A 17,220-nucleotide genomic window follows, 5' to 3' on the forward strand; every position below is an offset into this window, starting at 1 on the left:
CACACCAACACACAACACCACACACCACACACACACCCACACAACCACACTACACACACACATGGAAGAACGTACGGGACGTCTCGGACGACGTCCTTCGACTCGACGACTCTCGCACACAACAGGAGGAGCGACTAGTAACCAACCAAAGACGGAACAAGGCACACAAACTCGTCGAGGTGGAGCAAGGACATCCGCAGGTCGACCGTCGCGTTCTCTCAGCAAGAGGAGGAAGTTCCGAAGGCGAACCCTTTGCCGACGCCCTAGTGTGTATTTCAAGTGCATACCCCATGTCATTCCACAAATAATACATATTTATGTTTTGTAAGACCAAATTTGGGAATATGGCTGTATACGTTAATAAGGAAGATGCCACGAATGTATGTTTTACGAATAAGGTGATAGGAGGGCAAGATGTACGTCGTCACGTTAAAGAGGACTAATTTCTTTTGTTGAGTACTACATACAACAAGAAGTGCGGTATATCTCAAAAAAACATTACAAAAAGTCGAGCATTCCTTGACTTACGTTGGTATTGTCGCTTTGTGGGAAATTTTTATAGGGATTACACATTAAGGCAATCTCAATTTGTGAGGTTGTGAGTAGATAGGTTGGCGAGTTAGTACTACTACACCTGACCAACCTAAATTTATAACTATAGCAAATACAAACTTACTTAGGTCGTTGTATTCGCAGGTCTGAAAACATGACGAGCAGCGACTGGTGCGAAAAATGAAGAAGTCGTTTACCGGTGTTTTGTACGTTGTACCAGACCAGAAATGACAAACCTCCTCTTGGACCTCCCCCCTAGGTCTCTGCGAGTACGGGGTCCCCAAAAAGGGATTACTAGGGACGTTATAACAATCGTGTAAGTCCAACTTACACCAGTTCTGTGTTCAAATATTTAATGAAAATTTATTTTATTAACGCGAGACTTTTTGAATCTATAAAAAAGAATCATTTCGAAGTGGGTTGGCGAAGGGTGTTGGTCCGATAACCCAAAAAATTATCTTAGAAAAATTTAACCCTTTTAACCCTTTTGTAAACCCAGAGTTCGGGAGGACGGGAGAGACGGGTGGAAGGTGGTTTAGATAGCTAACGTTCGGACCTGTGTTTTCGAATTGTTTGGGGGTTTTGCCCTTCGGCCTAAAAGTTTAAGTCTTACAAACGCGGCGAATTTAGGAGTTCCCACGGGATTCCTTTTGTTACAACTTTTGGTTCGAAGCAAGAACCATTTAACCAAATAAAAATGTGATAAGTGCAGTCACAGTGTATTTGAGACTTTCGCCAATTTATAGGGGTCTTCAACAGAACAGCGTTATGAAGAGATGACCTGGTAAACCCCGGGACTTGGATAAACCCTAGAGAGAGGTTTGGTGGCAAGAACCAACCAATGATCAGCGAGGAGGACAACACACGCTCTCAGCAGCTCAGCTTCCTGCAGCAGGCTCTGCAGGGCATGCAGAAGGTACACACACACACACACACACACACACACACACACACACACACACATACACACACATTTCCCAATCATCTCCGCAACAATGAGTTTAATCTCCATTTCCTTCTTGTTGCATTTTGTGCCGCTATTTAAGAACAAGGTCGCTCCGACCAGTCATTTATTCATGACCCTGCACTTTAAAAGTGAGTGCTGTGCGGGACCAGAGTGGAAAAGTAGAGCTGTCAGGAGAAGCTCATTTCTGAAGAGCTGCTAAAGTAATATATTCAGCTTTTCTTTGGTTAAAGGGAAGCTTATTTGCAGTTGGAATGGGTTTCACTCGGATTGGAGAGCTTTGATGCGAACAGTGCACAGATACTTCCTGGAACAAATCCAAAGCTATTTAACAATTGTAGGCGTGTATTAAAGGGAAGATTATAAAAAGTATTTGGATATTGTAAACGGGCCTCGCATATTATTCAGTATATATTTTGGAGTTGCTGTATTAACGTTCATATATTATAACATTTATCAAGACTGAGCCAGGCATTCAATTGCTGACATAAATACATATGAGAAAATAAGAACTTATGTAACTGGAAATTCAAAATGCAATCACATGAACAAACAATTATATTATCATCAGAAAGTCATATACACCCAAAAATAACTTTTATAAAACATTTTTTAACGGTTTATTAAAATGCAAATGTCACTAAATACTGCAATGCATCTGTGCAACATGTCAGTTTGTGTATGAAAAGATACACACAAGCACCTAAAGACGCCACTGAGAACATGTATGGATCATTTGGTATCACAGGACACATTTACTGCACACACAACTTCTCTTTAATCCACTACTAAATCTTCAGCTGTGCAGCTCTTGGGGAAACGATCGTACCACAACGTACATGTAGTATATGCTCTGATGCGATCAATACGATAACGTGATCTTGCATAGGCAGATGGAAGGATTACAACTCCAACACGGACTATAAACCATGAAGTCCTTTTTTAACATCCACACATTTACGTTTACAGTGCAAACTTCATCTGCTGACAGAGATCATGTGATTTTGGTCACATTTATTTCTTTTTTCACTAAATCTTACATGGTGGCCAACCTTTCCACCTTTTAAAAGAACAACCCTTAAAGTGTCAAAAACGATTTAAAGCTCACTTTTAAAATACTAAAAAAAACACTCAATTGAGCCATTCTGGAATGTGTCAAGTGCTAACTTAGCCATCTTTCACAGGTAATGGAAATTAAGATTGATTCATGTTAAGAAGAGAATCCATTACGACCCTGCTGTTCATTTCTGCTTACACAGAGTAATTACCTTTCCATCTTACATTTGTGAAAAGATTAGTTGAATAAATGAATTTCAAGACAATGAAACTGGTTGTGTTGTGTCACGCAGACACACAAATTGCAAATTAAGTGTTAATAGCGTGTCCCGTCAACCTGCTTCCTCGTTTGTGACTGATAGTGCCCGTAACACATAGAAACGTGATGTGTTGCTTTACAGAGGAAAACTCCTGGCTGTAAAAACCCCCGCGTCTCCCAGACTCTCGTTTTGTTGAAATTAACGCAGCGGGGGGAATCTTTCCATCTGTGTTAGGCAGACAACTGAGCTATCAAAGCTTTCTCACACACTAGTTCCTGTGTCAACCAAGGCAAGGATAAAACCCCAATGAGTGTAAAAAAAAAATGTCATCAAGAAAAACATCATGAGAGAATGTGGCGTTTTATTAGCAAAGGATATGGGGAAAAAATCCTCTTTCAACGCCTTTGAACGGTAGAGTAAAAAAAAGAATAATATACAATGATTGCTTTCTCTTTCAAAATGTTTATTGAAGATATAATTCACGTCGGAGTGTAATTGCTTTCTAGAAGTTCTAATTACCGATGTAGGGATTGCATGCTAATAATAATAATAATAATAATAATAATAAATCAAATGGCTGATTGTTCCTCTGCTTTCAGTGCCGTACGAGGTTAACATTGTCACAGTTAGTTAGTTCACAGTAGCATTATTTACTGACTGTTGTCCCTGTGTTTTGCAGCAACTGTTAAAAATGAGGGAAGAATTGAAAGAACGGGAGTCAGAGCTGGAGAAGAGTGTGGAGGACAAGCAGCAGCTGAACAACCAAGTGCTGAACCTGAAGGAAGGCCTCCTGAACCTGCAAAACACAGACATAGTGCAGGTTAGTGTGAAGGAAAACACACTTTCTGTTATTATATTGGTTTCCTTAAAATGAAAAAAAAGGGGGGGGGGGGAGAAACTTGTTTCCTTGTTATGCTTTAATGAAAGTTCATTTCTGGGTCACCCTCTTGCTTCAAAGTGAACGCTATCTAATTTGCACTTTAATAGGAAAGAAATTAGTTCAAGATGATTTTCAAAGCATGAGAGATATTGAAGAAATAAATCATCAATAAACAAAAGGGCGGATTGTGACAGTTGATATAGCTTTGCGTCGAGATAATGACGACACATTTATTTCTAAGCTCATCAGATTTCCCAAAACAGCCATTATGGGTTCATCTTTATGATTTCACCACGGCGGGAGGAGACAGTTTCTAACTTCAATCATTGTTCTGGTGTTCCCATTTTCCTCCCAGGGAGCTCAATTCTTTCTTTCTCAACGTATAATCCACTCTTTCATTTCTAATTTCCCTCCAAAAATGTTTAATAATGCAACTTTAATATAATTTCCCTTCAATAAGCATATGGTATTGTACAATTATGCATCTCGTAAAAAAAAAACCTATTCTACCAATTATAGTTTAAAGGCCTGTTTGTTGTCCTTTGTGAGTAGTAAACGTATTTGCTCCACAGTTTTTAGTGTCCTATTAAAGCTTGTTTTGCATTAGTGGGAAAAACCTTCATTAACGTTTCACATCTTCACAAAGAGTTTCAAAATCACTGCAAGCTGGCTATATCCCTTCAGGCTTGTCTAATGGCACTTTGGATGTATTTTGTGTCCTATATAATATTAGACTGACTATCTTTGGGTTTTCAAGTGTTAGTCAAATCAGATGAAGTAACTTTATATTGTCAGCCTGGCCTCTGGGAGATTCTACAGGGCTTCTTTCACTGTTTTCTTGCATGGTATCGATATAACGATTAATAATTAAAGGAGTCTTCATCTTATTAATAATGAAAATAATGGTTGGTTGCAGTGCTGTACATTGTTATCGTCCACTACATGGCTACATCGGCGCGTAGTGAGGAAATGAGGCTTTCAACACCAATTTAAAATCATTGTTACTAGTTTGTTCCACACCAAAACTTTTAATTGTGTAATCAAAACAATGCCTAGTTCGCTATTCAGGTTCGGTAATGTGAGAAGGAAAGAGTAGTGATAAAAAGTGAAAGACTAACAACGGCATTTCTTCAAAAAAATCGAAAGTATACATGTTCAAAAAACTAATTTGAAAAAAATCCATTCAACGACCATGTATCGCTTTTTGTTGTAGTTATCGTTTTTTTTATTAAGTATAGATTGCTGGCCATGAATGAAAAACAAACAAACAAAAGTTTCTGCAGAAATGTAATCTCTGGTGCCTACAGCGATTCCCATTCCCCTGGTGTCCCCATCTGTTCCATGCAACGCCCGCTGTACAGCACGATAGTGAGCGCTCACTTTGGTGCATGTCAGTGTCATCATGAGTCTGAACAGATGTAGTCAGTCTCAGGAAATACGCTCCAGGTGTAGGACATTTTTCCTCGGGCTCTTCTAGCATTAAGTCTTTCCGTTACAGCATGTAAACTCATCCAGGATAGGTTCACATGTTTTCATAAAACAGTAGCTAGTCGTCTATATGAACATAGAAACATTTTTTGCTTGCTGTTATCTTTCCTCCTGTTCATACTGAAAAGTGATGGATCCCTTATTCAATTATGTAAGTGAAAAAAAGACATTCTAAGTTGAAATGAGACTGCAGTTCATAACAGAAACACTGTCTTCTGAAACATAAAAGGTGTGTTCTGTATTTAAAGACTCCAAGATTGAAAGATATCCATTTGACTTGTGTGATTACGGCTGCTGAAGAATCAAATGACCTGCAGATAAACGTAGGAATTTATTTTTGTTAATGTATTACAGCAAACAAGATCTTTGTCATATAGCCATGTGAGTTTAGTTTTAAGTTGGCCTCGAAAAAATGTGAACTTATCAGTGACTTTATAAGTCCAAAACATTCAATGCTATACCCGCTCCCCCCTAACGCACCCTATGTTGGCTTTTGAATTAGTTTTTCTTACACATTTCTTGTTGCTATGTTGAACAAAATAAGGACTGACGTGCTGGTGCAACAGCATGCTGTCTTGTATCAAAAGTGCAAATAATACAAAGCCTGCCACATAAATACTATAACAAAATATAATGTTTTTGTCTCACATCAAATTCAGAAACCCAAATATATATCCATGTATTTTCTTTTAAATGTGTGCTTTCCCATCAGACAAGATGTTTCCTTTTAGTTAATGTGTCCTCTCCTCTCATCTAACTGCAACCACATATAAAGACCCAGAAGAAACCCATTCGTGTCCTAAGTGGAAACACATTGAGTACGGTTTACCACAATCAAATTGTTTCCTGAGTTTCCCCTGGCTGAGATGTTATGTGACATTGACCACCAGATACCCAATCGCGCACTCTCATTCCTGAACATTTTGTCCGTTGGACCACATCAGCACAGGCCACTAAGATATCCCGTTGATATCACTATGTGCTCACAGTACTTTAATAGTGTGATCCCCACATAGGGAGCTATAACCCGCACAAGACATTGCACAGTTGTAAACCACGGTGGCTTTTACACAGGACCACATCATCAGTTAGAGCCACTCCAGCTACATTACTCATCCATCCCAACATCCCATTTGTTATTTGAGCGAACATGTTGCTTACATTGAGGAATGTTTCTCCCAACAAAACCCCGTCTAAAATTGATTAGAGGCGAGCTGTTTTACCGCAAGACTACACTGCTAAATACATTGCAGCATGATGTACAATCTTCGAAAACAATTTCAACTTTCAAGGGTCATTTTTCTCTGTTAGACAAGTCATGTTTACTAATGTTTCAGGTGTTGTCCCATATTCCCTGCATCCGAGTGCTAATGTTTGTTAATGTTCATTCAGGCTCGGTATAATGAGAGGAATGGCTGTCATTACAATGAGCCTCAGGTTCAATCGCCTATTAAATTGGATAATAATACAAGCGAGAAGATCTCAATCCACGTGGGGAGCTGCTCACCGCGTCGCCCGTTTGCTTCGAGGTGAACGAGCCGACTGCAGGTTTCAAATAACGCAGAGGAGAATTAGTAATTAGCTCAAATGTTTCTGCCGTCACATCAACCGGAGTGACAGGGTTGTCAATAGCGCGCTAATGGTGATGAGTTTGATTACAAATGTGCAGCCACAAAAGTGAGCCCTGGGAAATATGCTAATTAAACTTCTGCATGTGGGCATACATGAATCATGAGAGGCAGTCTCATTACAGGGAGAAAGAGAAATCAATTGTTGGGTGTAGGCTTGTCTGAAGATTAGCAGTTATTTGGAGGTTGTTTGTCATGCTATTGGTTATTCTTCACCGGTCACAGAACCTGCCGTCACCCCGCAGTCACCTCACATTACAGGTCGCTGAGGCCATTAACCGTATTACTATTATGATCACAACAAACGCCCCTCATCGCCTTTTTCCATATTAATGGTAGAGCTGCCACTAATGATTGTTTTCATGTTTGATTGATGTGTTGATTATCTTTCTGAATTCAACAGTGATTTAGTTTTGCATCTCTTTTAGAGGTATTTTCAGAGATGTGTTCAAAGAAAAGTGGTCAAAATTAGAAGATGTATTGAAATGTAGTCCCTAGTATAAGCTCCAAAAATGCAACCCAGCAGCATCCCTTTTCGACACTTCTTGTCTGCTAAATGTACTCCATGTTCTCCAAACCCCCAGTTTGTATTCAGGCTCCAAATGTCTTGAGCTCAAATGAAAATAATTCCAATGACATTTTCAGAAAGCTCCCTTCAGGGCCACTGAGAAAGTTTTAAAGCTGGTACAAGCAGTACTCTTCGCCACAATCAAACTAATGTTCATATGAACAGTGGGTGGGTGGCCCCTTTTTAATGGATCATTGAGTCTATAAAATGTCAGAAAACTGTGAAAAATACTCATCATAGTTCAAGTGTCTCTTTTGTCCAACCATCAGTCCAAAGCCCAAAGATATTCAAATGTAAATGTTAAAAAAAAACATAAAAGCAACACAGGAGTGTGTGGAAGCTAGCGTTTACGGATTTGAATAAATATATATAATACTTTTATAATATATTAATTGTCGCAACTACCTATAATTCAGCCAACACAGGTCAAATCCATATGGGCATGGCAAATATTTCCTTTTTTAACATGACGTAAAAGATTATAAAACCAAGTGAAATGGGTAAATATGTGTAAAATAAATGATTAAATCCAGTTTCTGTCATTGATAGAAAGAGGAAAGGCACAAAGACACATCCTGTCTATTGACTGGGTTCTGTGTAGGGTTAATTTAGCCCATAGGGTTAAAAGGTTGAGAAGCACTGGTCTACTTGAACAATTGAGTAATAACCTGCACACTAATATATTCCCAGGAAATCACACAAAGTCTTTCCTTGTTACGCATTTTAACAGCAGAGTTAATTGTATCCACATGAAGTTCAGTGTCTTTGCCTTCCTTGTTCGTTCGAAATCAGCACATTTCTGGTCACTGCTCCAAAAAATAAACAATTCCCGTGTTTGTCTGTTTTTGCACACCATGCTGTGCACCCCGTCTGTCTACATTAGTGCTTAGCTTATTTCTCTGTGGCGTTTCCTCACATGTTTCTAATGTGCCACAGCTGGAGAAGTCGCAGCAAGATGACAGAGGTGGCGAGGACAACGCTAATCAAACCAGCGTAAGTGGAAAAAGCTGTAGCACTCCCCACCCCTCTGCAGATATTGTTTTGTGTCCTTACTCTCCCTTTCGTCCTCCTTTGACTTCCTCTCCCAGTGACATGACAGATAATTACAGGCCAATCCAGTTCACTGTAACTGGATTTGTCATTGAATAAATCACCCAGGCTCAACTGGGCTAGGAAATAAAGGAAGTCATGAAGTGAAAATGGTTTGTCTACACACCCACACAGTTGAGTGTTATGGATAGATTAAAAACGGAAAAAGGGCCACCAGCCATTCCACACCATGAGTGGAAAAAGTACTCACAGTACTATGTAGGACAACAAACATACAAAAAGTCTTCTGTTATACCTCCCCCATTTTTCTGCCACCTGTCAGCGATCTGAAACAAACAGCTTGATCACTTCCCTTCCTAGTCTCTACCTCCTGTCTCTTCATTTCCTCTTCTTACACCTCTCTTTTTTGGTTCTGTGTGTTTGAAAATCAGCAATATGACTGCTGGAAGAAAAAACTCCCCCGCCTCATTATCCTCATCCTCATTGTCTCTCCGTATTGATGTGTTGGTGGTGAAACTTTCTGATGTGTTCATTCCCACTCCTGTTTGTCTTTCTGTTACGTGCCATGCATCGACTTTAGGTTAAGCTTGTTTATTTTCTCCTCAGCCACAGTCAAACAGTGGCTGTTAGCAGATTTATTGGAGGTAAATATGTAAATGTGTGTGTCTGTGTGTGTGTGTTTGCAGGAAGCCACAGTGTCAACAGTGGTGTCCTGCAGTCAGGAAAAGGAAGGACCTCAGGAGAAAAATCCACTGAGTCCTGTGAACTCTGAGAGGGAGGCTCTGCTCGTTGGTACGCTGAAACTCATCCTCCACTGCTAACATCACTTGAACATTATTAGTAGAAGTTGCAGATACGACATACGAGCAGGCACACAAGTGTTTTGTTATTAAGCAGTTTTAGGTATAGACCAGTTTAATGTTTTCCTGAGTTGTTCTGTGTGTTACTTGGTTAGTAGGGCTGGGCCATACTGAGAAAACCAAAGCACATCATATTTTAGACCAAATAAATGTAGTTATTTGGTTAATGGAACTTACATTTAGGCTGAAAAGCACCTTCAAAGCTTTAGTAGGCTTAAAAAAACATCATTGTATGTACGATCATCAAAAGGCAAATGTCCAAAGGCAAAAGTGCTTGTATCTGCTGCATATTCACACATGGCTACTCTAGTTTTCCCCAGGCTGCACCCTAAAACCTCTCTATTAGAAAACTGTGGCTCCAGGCTATCTTTGATCCGATCAGTCTGAACACCACACTCTGCTGCCATATTAGTCACTCATATTAATAACAAAATGTTATCGTTTCACACAGGATAACAGGGTTTTGATTTTGCTCTTATATTCTTCTAGGGGAGAGGTATATAATTGAACTCAGATAAACCAAAACCTGATTCTGTTTTTTTGGCAGTGGTTTCTGTGGTTGCCATGGTCACGCTGAAAGTAAAAAAACAAAATGAATGTCCTCTCCTTGCTGCAGCAGGTCTGTCATTGGGAAAACAATGCAGGTGACAGCGGCAACCTCTCTGTCTGAAGAGCAGCCCCCCCTTTGCATTCATGGTGTGGCACCTGCACACTCCAGGTGACAGGAGCAGTTGAGTGTAGAGTAAACAAAGAAAGCATGACAGTAAGGGTAAAAACAGGCTTAATTGCAACCAATTGCACATCAATAAAGTGGGCATTATTGTAAGATAGTTGTAGAAAAAGGCTATAATTATTGCTGACCACCTCCAGTGTCCCCATCTAAAAGTGTTCAGGTTTCATCATTGTATTTAGTGTCTCTAATGTGACATTATTCCATGCTTTAATGTTCAAAAAGCTCTTTATTTGTCTCATACTGCCTGTGCTGCAGCACCTCTTCTCACCCTCTGTCTGAAACCAGAGCCCAGTCGGCTCTGATTGGTTAGCTGGCGGGCTCTGTTCTGATTGGTCAACCTCTTGAAGATGTCCCATCCCTTAGCACATGAGTCGGCAACAGGCGGCCCAAATAATATTTGGCCCGGAAAATTGGCTTTGTTTTGAAAGAAAGGTTTTGGCTCATCGGACATTTATGAGAGAAAATCCCTAATGTCCGAGTGCAAGTGAATGCAGCACAAGACGTGAGCCTTGTAACCCCTCCCCCGGCCCTGGCGCGAGCATGGAAATGTGATTGTCATTTGAACGGGACGGCGCAAAACGAGAAGCATTCGGTCTACAACAGAGACTGTCAGCATTGATTCAAAACGCACTAAAGCTTTGGATCTTAATAAGTTTGTGAGCAGGGGCGGAAAATCTGGAAAATCACAGAACGGCCGGTCGTCAAGGGCCAGCTCGGTTCGCTGACGGCCGGCACCGCAGGCTCCAAAAGGCCAAACTTACTTGCCGACCCCTGCCTCAGCAAATCACATGCAATGTGTTTGAGCGCTAGCCAATAGAAGAGCAAGTGTTTCATAGTGATGTTAGCCTTTGCAGACCATTTACATGCACACAAACCTATATAACACACTACAGCAAAGGAAAAACCAGAAAGCATAATTGGCCCTCTTTAAGTAATTGACACTCCAGAGACCTGGAGGCAGGCAGTATTTCAGTGTAGGGTTATTGTTTGGTTTCTTGGGCTTCTGGCAATGTGCTTGAAGTGTAGAGAGGCAATCCAACATTCACAGAAAGGTTGGAGGGGGGGGGGGTTCAGAGGGGGCTTGCAGCTAAGGTTTGCCCAAGGCACTGCAGCAGGTCACCATGGCCATGGCATTGTTGAAAAACTGGCAGCAGGTGTGAACGCTCTACATTCTTCAGGTGCCTTCAGAAACGGCACAACTGCATACAAAGTCAGGAGAAATACTCCGAGCGTTGCTCTAACTGAAGCAATTTATTTCTAGGGTGAAATCTCGACTATTGCTGTTGAGAAAGGGTTATACTTTTGCATCATAGTGTCAAGAATAATCTTCCGTTTCCCTTCATCAGACCAAGACAAATGTTATATTCACAATTGGCATTGTATCCACAGTGGTAAGAATCAGAGCAGTACTTAAAGGAGGGAATATGGTGTAAAAATAATGGGGACAATTGGAATTCCTGTTGAGCATTACGAAAATGTAAATCAACTTTTTCTAATGTTTGATAATAAATCTGAGCCTTAGCATGGACATTCACTCTAAATCACCCACATGCTGTGTGTGCAGATTGCCAGATGCAAACGTCTTTATTATTACTTGGCGAACATGCTCATTGGCTCTTTGAACGCAAATAAACACAGACAGCCAAACCATTCCAGTGGGCGAATCATGCAAATACATCATCATGAAGTTCTGCTTGGTATTGTATTTGAATGGACCATTAAACTCCCAGGCAGTCTCTTATTCATCATCAGTGCAGCAGCCCCAGTCTAGTACTTTGTTTGTTTTCAAGCTTCGTCTGACCTCCTGCAGGTGGCAAAAATGAAACCTTGAAGTAGTCATTTCCTCTTAAAAGTCTCAAGTGATTGAGGTATTGTTGCTCCAGTGTCGGAGGCAGGTAGAATGCCCTTTTTGATTCGTTATAGGTGGTTAGTAAGCAGAGGTGGGGGGATTATCAGTCTGCTGTCTGTGCGCTGATAGCAGATGGTTTGTTTGAGCTGGGGGAGAGTCTGGCTTTGATTAGAGACAACGACATCAAAGCTGTCATTAAACACTCTAATCTGGAGCCACGATATACAAGAGGCTCTAACAGTGCGGGGACTCTGGGAGAAGCCACTGGAAGCTCCTGTTAGACTCAGAGAAGGAGCACATCATCTGGCAGTTTGTCAATGTTCAACAGGTGACATGTGACTGCTTTCTCATCTCTGCATTGTTTGCTCTCCTCCAGGGATCATTGCAACGTTCCTGCACGTCCACCCGTTCGGAGCCAGCATCGAGTACATCTGTTCCTACCTGCAGCGCTTGGACACCAAGGTAAAAGAATCCAAACTGTGGGGAAAATGAGCAGAGCCTGGCCTCAGCTGCGATCTAGAGTAGATCCACCCAAACAGACAGTTTGTCAGCCCCACCCCCCCACCGGGCTGACATACGGGCCTGCAGAGTGCCAGGGTCCCGCTGCGCACGGAGACACACGGCCGCTCAGTGAGAGAGCTTCCTAATGCGCTCTATAGAAATGGACGCTTTTGGAGGATTTGTCTTGAGGGGAGGCCCAGGCTCTTAAAAGAAAGAGATTGACATTTTGGAGAGAAGTATTTATTTTCTCATCCACAATCTCTGCCGAAATGTCAAAGTATCTCTAAAACAGTCAGGATAGGATGGGCTACATGCAGATGTGATCTCATTGAGGCTTTTGCAGCAGACGCCTGAATAGGGATGAGTTCGGGAAAATACCCAGCTTCTTTAATTTGAATGCAAATGTTCAAGCCTTCTTGTTAGCAAAGAGCGATAGAAACATAAAAGTTGCAGCCACTGCTTGCTGGTTAAAATGAAGCTTTATTTTTGTAACGGCTAAGGTTCACTGCAGCTGTTGTCGAGATACAGCCATAGTTTGTAAGTGGAAAAAAAACATAATTTCATACCTCCACTGTGTGTTAGCCAGTGGATTGTGTGTTTTCTTAGTTTAGAGGGACGAGCAGAATGAGTTTAGTACTGGAATTGAATTTAATACAAATTGTATTTAACAGCTAGGAAACAATCATAGAGAAAAAGACAGTTATACAAAAACACAGCATTAAAAATAACGAGACATCTCTCATTATCCGTTTGGTCAGAAGTAGAATCTTCAAAAACTTCTGATACGATTTCTCTACGTTTTTTATCCGTATGGCTAGCCGTATCTGGCTAGTTGTGTGATTTCCCTCGATGCGGGAACATATTAAAACTAGATCCTTGATTTTGACACTTGAAGCCAAATACCGCCCTCAGTTTCCACTCTGTCTGGCGAAGCAAAGCTATTTTATCCCCGTCTTTCTGGGGAGGCATTCCACACCTATTGCCGCTCTCCACTGCCACTTACACAAGGCTTTCAAAAGGCCAACATTCAATGTCACCTCCAGAAAGTAGAATAGATTAAAAGCCATTTCTTCCCTCCGTCCCTACGTGGAGACCGACAGAAAAAAGGGCAAAGTCACCAGCCACACACAAGCAGAATAAACATTTTATCCTTCAGATTAGAACATACCTAAATTTACTCATTACTTTGTAAAAATGTTTAAAAACCTTCTCCAAAAGTTTGCCCAGCTCTTTGAATATGCTCATCATCACCCTGACTCATTCTCACACATGCAACGATAAATAAGTGTGACGTCTCCTCTCATGCCTTTTGGTGTTTTTGTTGTCTAGTGCGAGTGTGTGTTCATGTCTTGCTGCGTGTGAGTGTGTGAGCATACACCCACGCCTGTCTGTCTGTGTGCGTACCAGTTTTGCCAGCACCTGTGCATCTGTTATTCGCTACACACATCAAGCAGCCAGCAGAGTTTTGTCAATATCACTGACGAGACTCTCCACCAACAAGCCGCTCCTCTGTGCTTATCTAGCGGCTCCACACACAGCTCCATTGTCTGTGGTGTCACATCGCTCCTATCTCCACGATGGACCTGAATGCATCCTGACATTAGCACAGGGTTAGAACAACGTTGTTTATTAATACAAAACCGTGTGGGTCCTCTACAGTGGATTGTCTTCGTCACCTCGATATTTCAGATTAGTCAGGTGGCTGCTATATCGTCACCCTATAAATGTACTTGCACTATGATTCTGTGATTTGTTATGCTTTTTTCGTTATTCTCGCGTCCAGGAGAGAAGCTTTAAAAGTAGACTAATTGAGTCTCTGAGAATGTTCAAATGGGTACTTTAATTAAAAGAAGCGCGGTAATGTTACAAGCAGAATATTGTTCAGTGAGGAGAGAAAGGCTGCAGCTTCCTCTCGCAGTCGTGGCCGTGGAGAAGACAACCCACAAAGCCTTCGTCCTTCCCGCTTGCTGGCTGTTTGCTCCTCCTCTCTAGGGGCTGTGGTGACGTAGGTGACTTCCCCCTCGTTCTTCTGTGGTCCAATATTGCGTAACGGCAGTATTTCGGCCATTTACATTCATGTGCTTACTTCCACATGCCTTCTTCTCCTTCTATTTCACTTTCCATAACTTTATATTATACATGTTAACGGCGTCAATAGCGACTTTAATGATATAATGGACGTAAACTCCCGGGAATGATACTAATGGACGGTAATCCCGGATGTCGTCATGAAGGATTTTCAGAATAAAAGCTTGGTATTGGGAACTTCCGGTTTTTTCCAGAATAAAATAGCATTTAAACCATAGATTTAAACTGACGGTATGTTCTAACTAAATGATGCCATCAAAACATTGATTTTAATTTCTAACAGTTTCAGTGGAGGTGTGAGAAGAGAGGCGCTGCGTAAAGGAATAAAGGGTGGATGTATGAGAAATGTCTAGTTTGTTATAGCATCCAAAAAGATGAAGCCTATTTCATAGCAACATCCCCTCCTTACTTGTTTCTATAAAGCTTGCAGAAATTAAAAGTAGCCTTTTTGAAAAAAAGTTACGCCTGCATACGAATAACAAACACAGATTTATGCAAATAAAAACTCATCTCAGCTGGAAGTAAAGAAATAGAATATATATATATATATATAATATATATATATTATATATATATGTATAGAAATACAAAAAATCAATCAAATGTTACGAGCACCATGTTTTATATCATTAGACTTCATGACGATGAATAAAGAACTTGTATCACACATTAAATACATTACTTGTAAATTAGTAGGCATCACTCTTTTCATCAATCAATAAAATACATCTCATGCACTTGAACGTAGCAAACTTACATTTGTGACTTGGCATAAAGAGTTTACAGACTGTACCAACAGACCTTTTTCTTATTTTAATGCTTCAAACGTTTATATACATCTCTACACAACATTGGGTTATTCTTTATTATCACAAAAGTATCTGATCAAACAGGAGTGGTTTGCGGAAGTGACTTGTTTAGAGTCTACGGTGCTACTTTGTCTGGAGCTTTTATAACAGCCAGTCAAAAATACTTAGTTAATTGAAGCTTAAGGTTTTTCCAGAGTCCATTAAAATATTACCATTGTGGTTCCGTCAAAAACAAGCTTCAAAGTTCAAGGCGGATGAAAATGAAAGCCTGCATCAGCAGCCAGCAGAAAGCCAGTCACTGGTGGCTTCTGCAGACTGTCTGTCACTTCAAAGGTTTGATTGGCACTCACACAAAATCCAGTGGGAGAGTTATGTTTCCAAACCCTCAGATAAAACGGCAATTTGGAGATGGATGTAGAAAGACTGTGTGTGTCGTCTCTGTTAATATGGATTTAATAACACTGGTGTGTGTGTGTGTGTGTGTGTGTGTGTGTGTGTGTGTGTGTGTGTGTGTGTGTGTGTGTGTGTGTGTGTGTGTGTGTGTGTGTGTGTGTGTGTGTGTGTGTGTGTGTGTGTGTGTGTGTGTGTGTGTGTGTGTGTGTGTGTGTGTACGTAGATCAACACCAGTGAGGTGGAGGCTCTTCTCTCTCGACTGCCCTGCACCTTCAGGCAGGAGCTGAGCGGAGTCGGAGCGAGTCTGGAGAAACGCTGGAGCTTCTGCGGCTTCCAGGGCATCAAGAGCACATAAACTCTGCTGGAGACGCTTCTGGAGAGACGACAGACAACATTGGGACACTGTAGAGACATGAAAGACACAGTTTAAAACCCAGAAATATCAAAGACTGTACCTGTACAAGGACACAGAAGACTGAGCACACTGGAGGGAATGTTACACCAACATTTCACTGACTCTGTAGGTGGCAGAGACGTGACAAAGCATCCCAGTATCAGAATGATGCTTGAAATCACATGGCTAAGTCTTCATGAGAGTGAACTCTGTGTCTGCTACCATATTTCTAGACCAAACGACTCTCTAGGAGTCACAGAAGACAACCGATTCCCACAGTCACTGGATTAATATGTAGTCATCGCCAACACGAGCGGATAATTGTGATTTCTGAGCCCGTGGGGGGGGGGGCTCTGTATGGTGTCAGTGTGCGCCAGGACTACAGGGCTAACCGAGGCGGCGGATCAGGGTCAAACCGAACACTCTGGTCTCCATCTCTCCCCTTTTTGCTGTTCCTGGTTTGTAAAATAGATCTAAAATGGATATATTTCTTCATTTTCTGTAAAGGCTGTTAACAGTTGCATAGAATCATTTGTTGTAATACACTGTAAATGCTTGGATGATATTTTTGATTATAAAAACACACATTTGAGTATATAAAAAAGGTTTTGTTAATTTTGTTTGAGTATCACATACTCAGAGGCTGCTGTAAAATAATTGTGTATGTTTCTGGTGCAGGTTTACAAACATCTTTTAATCCTGCCAACCTTTGCTATTAATCGTGAAAGCCAGACACAAAAGCACCTGCACAGAGATAAGTGGTCCACATTTAAGTTGTGTGCCCATTCTTGCTTGAAGGGCATCATCTTTTATAACGTCTACCTGTTTTTGTTTCTGCAATAATAACTCAAGGCTAGTTTTAGAAGCTTACATAAGGGCATTTCTGTCTTTGAAAAGCAAATGAGTCTTTCAGCCAGTCTGAAAGCAAAGCACAGAGGCATCACACTTTACAGGGAAACACACCTCGGGGATCATGTTAATGATGTTTAATTGGTGAGGCTGTTGTTGTGTGCTGCTTCCATCAAGGTACGTGCCCAAAATGTGTGTGTGTGCTACTTGCCTGGATCCATATATTAAGTGATTATACAACCTCCTTCTGAGAGAGTTTTCTTTCTCCAGTGGTGGAGGTTCCTCCCAGAAGCCCAGT

The 17,220-nt window shown here is 41.1% G+C and overlaps 1 protein-coding gene across 1 annotated transcript; it reads left to right on the top strand.

Annotated features, from left to right (window-relative positions):
- Window positions 1-1,385: 1,385 nt before the first annotated feature.
- On the top strand, window positions 1,386-16,675 carry LOC104964525 (ecto-NOX disulfide-thiol exchanger 2-like). The gene is made up of 6 exons (XM_010793336.1): window positions 1,386-1,468; window positions 3,512-3,652; window positions 8,333-8,389; window positions 9,133-9,238; window positions 12,265-12,350; window positions 15,903-16,675. Exons 1-6 carry the CDS (start codon window positions 1,394-1,396, stop codon window positions 16,032-16,034), a joined length of 597 nt encoding a protein of 198 aa, XP_010791638.1. The 5' UTR covers window positions 1,386-1,393; the 3' UTR covers window positions 16,035-16,675.
- Window positions 16,676-17,220: the final 545 nt, after the last annotated feature.

This window comes from Notothenia coriiceps, unplaced genomic scaffold, assembly GCF_000735185.1.
Source record: "Notothenia coriiceps isolate Sejong01 unplaced genomic scaffold, NC01 NC01_scaffold00037244, whole genome shotgun sequence".
NCBI classification, from domain to species: domain Eukaryota; kingdom Metazoa; phylum Chordata; class Actinopteri; order Perciformes; family Nototheniidae; genus Notothenia; species Notothenia coriiceps.

Coding starts and splice junctions, on each gene's coding strand:
- LOC104964525 (XM_010793336.1), top strand. CDS start 1,394: ATGATCAGCGAGGAGGACAACACACGCTCTCAGCAGCTCAGCTTCCTG. Junction 8,390..9,132: donor ACAACGCTAATCAAACCAGC/GTAAGTGGAAAA, acceptor GTGTGTTTGCAG/GAAGCCACAGTGTCAACAGT. Junction 12,351..15,902: donor TGCAGCGCTTGGACACCAAG/GTAAAAGAATCC, acceptor GTGTGTACGTAG/ATCAACACCAGTGAGGTGGA.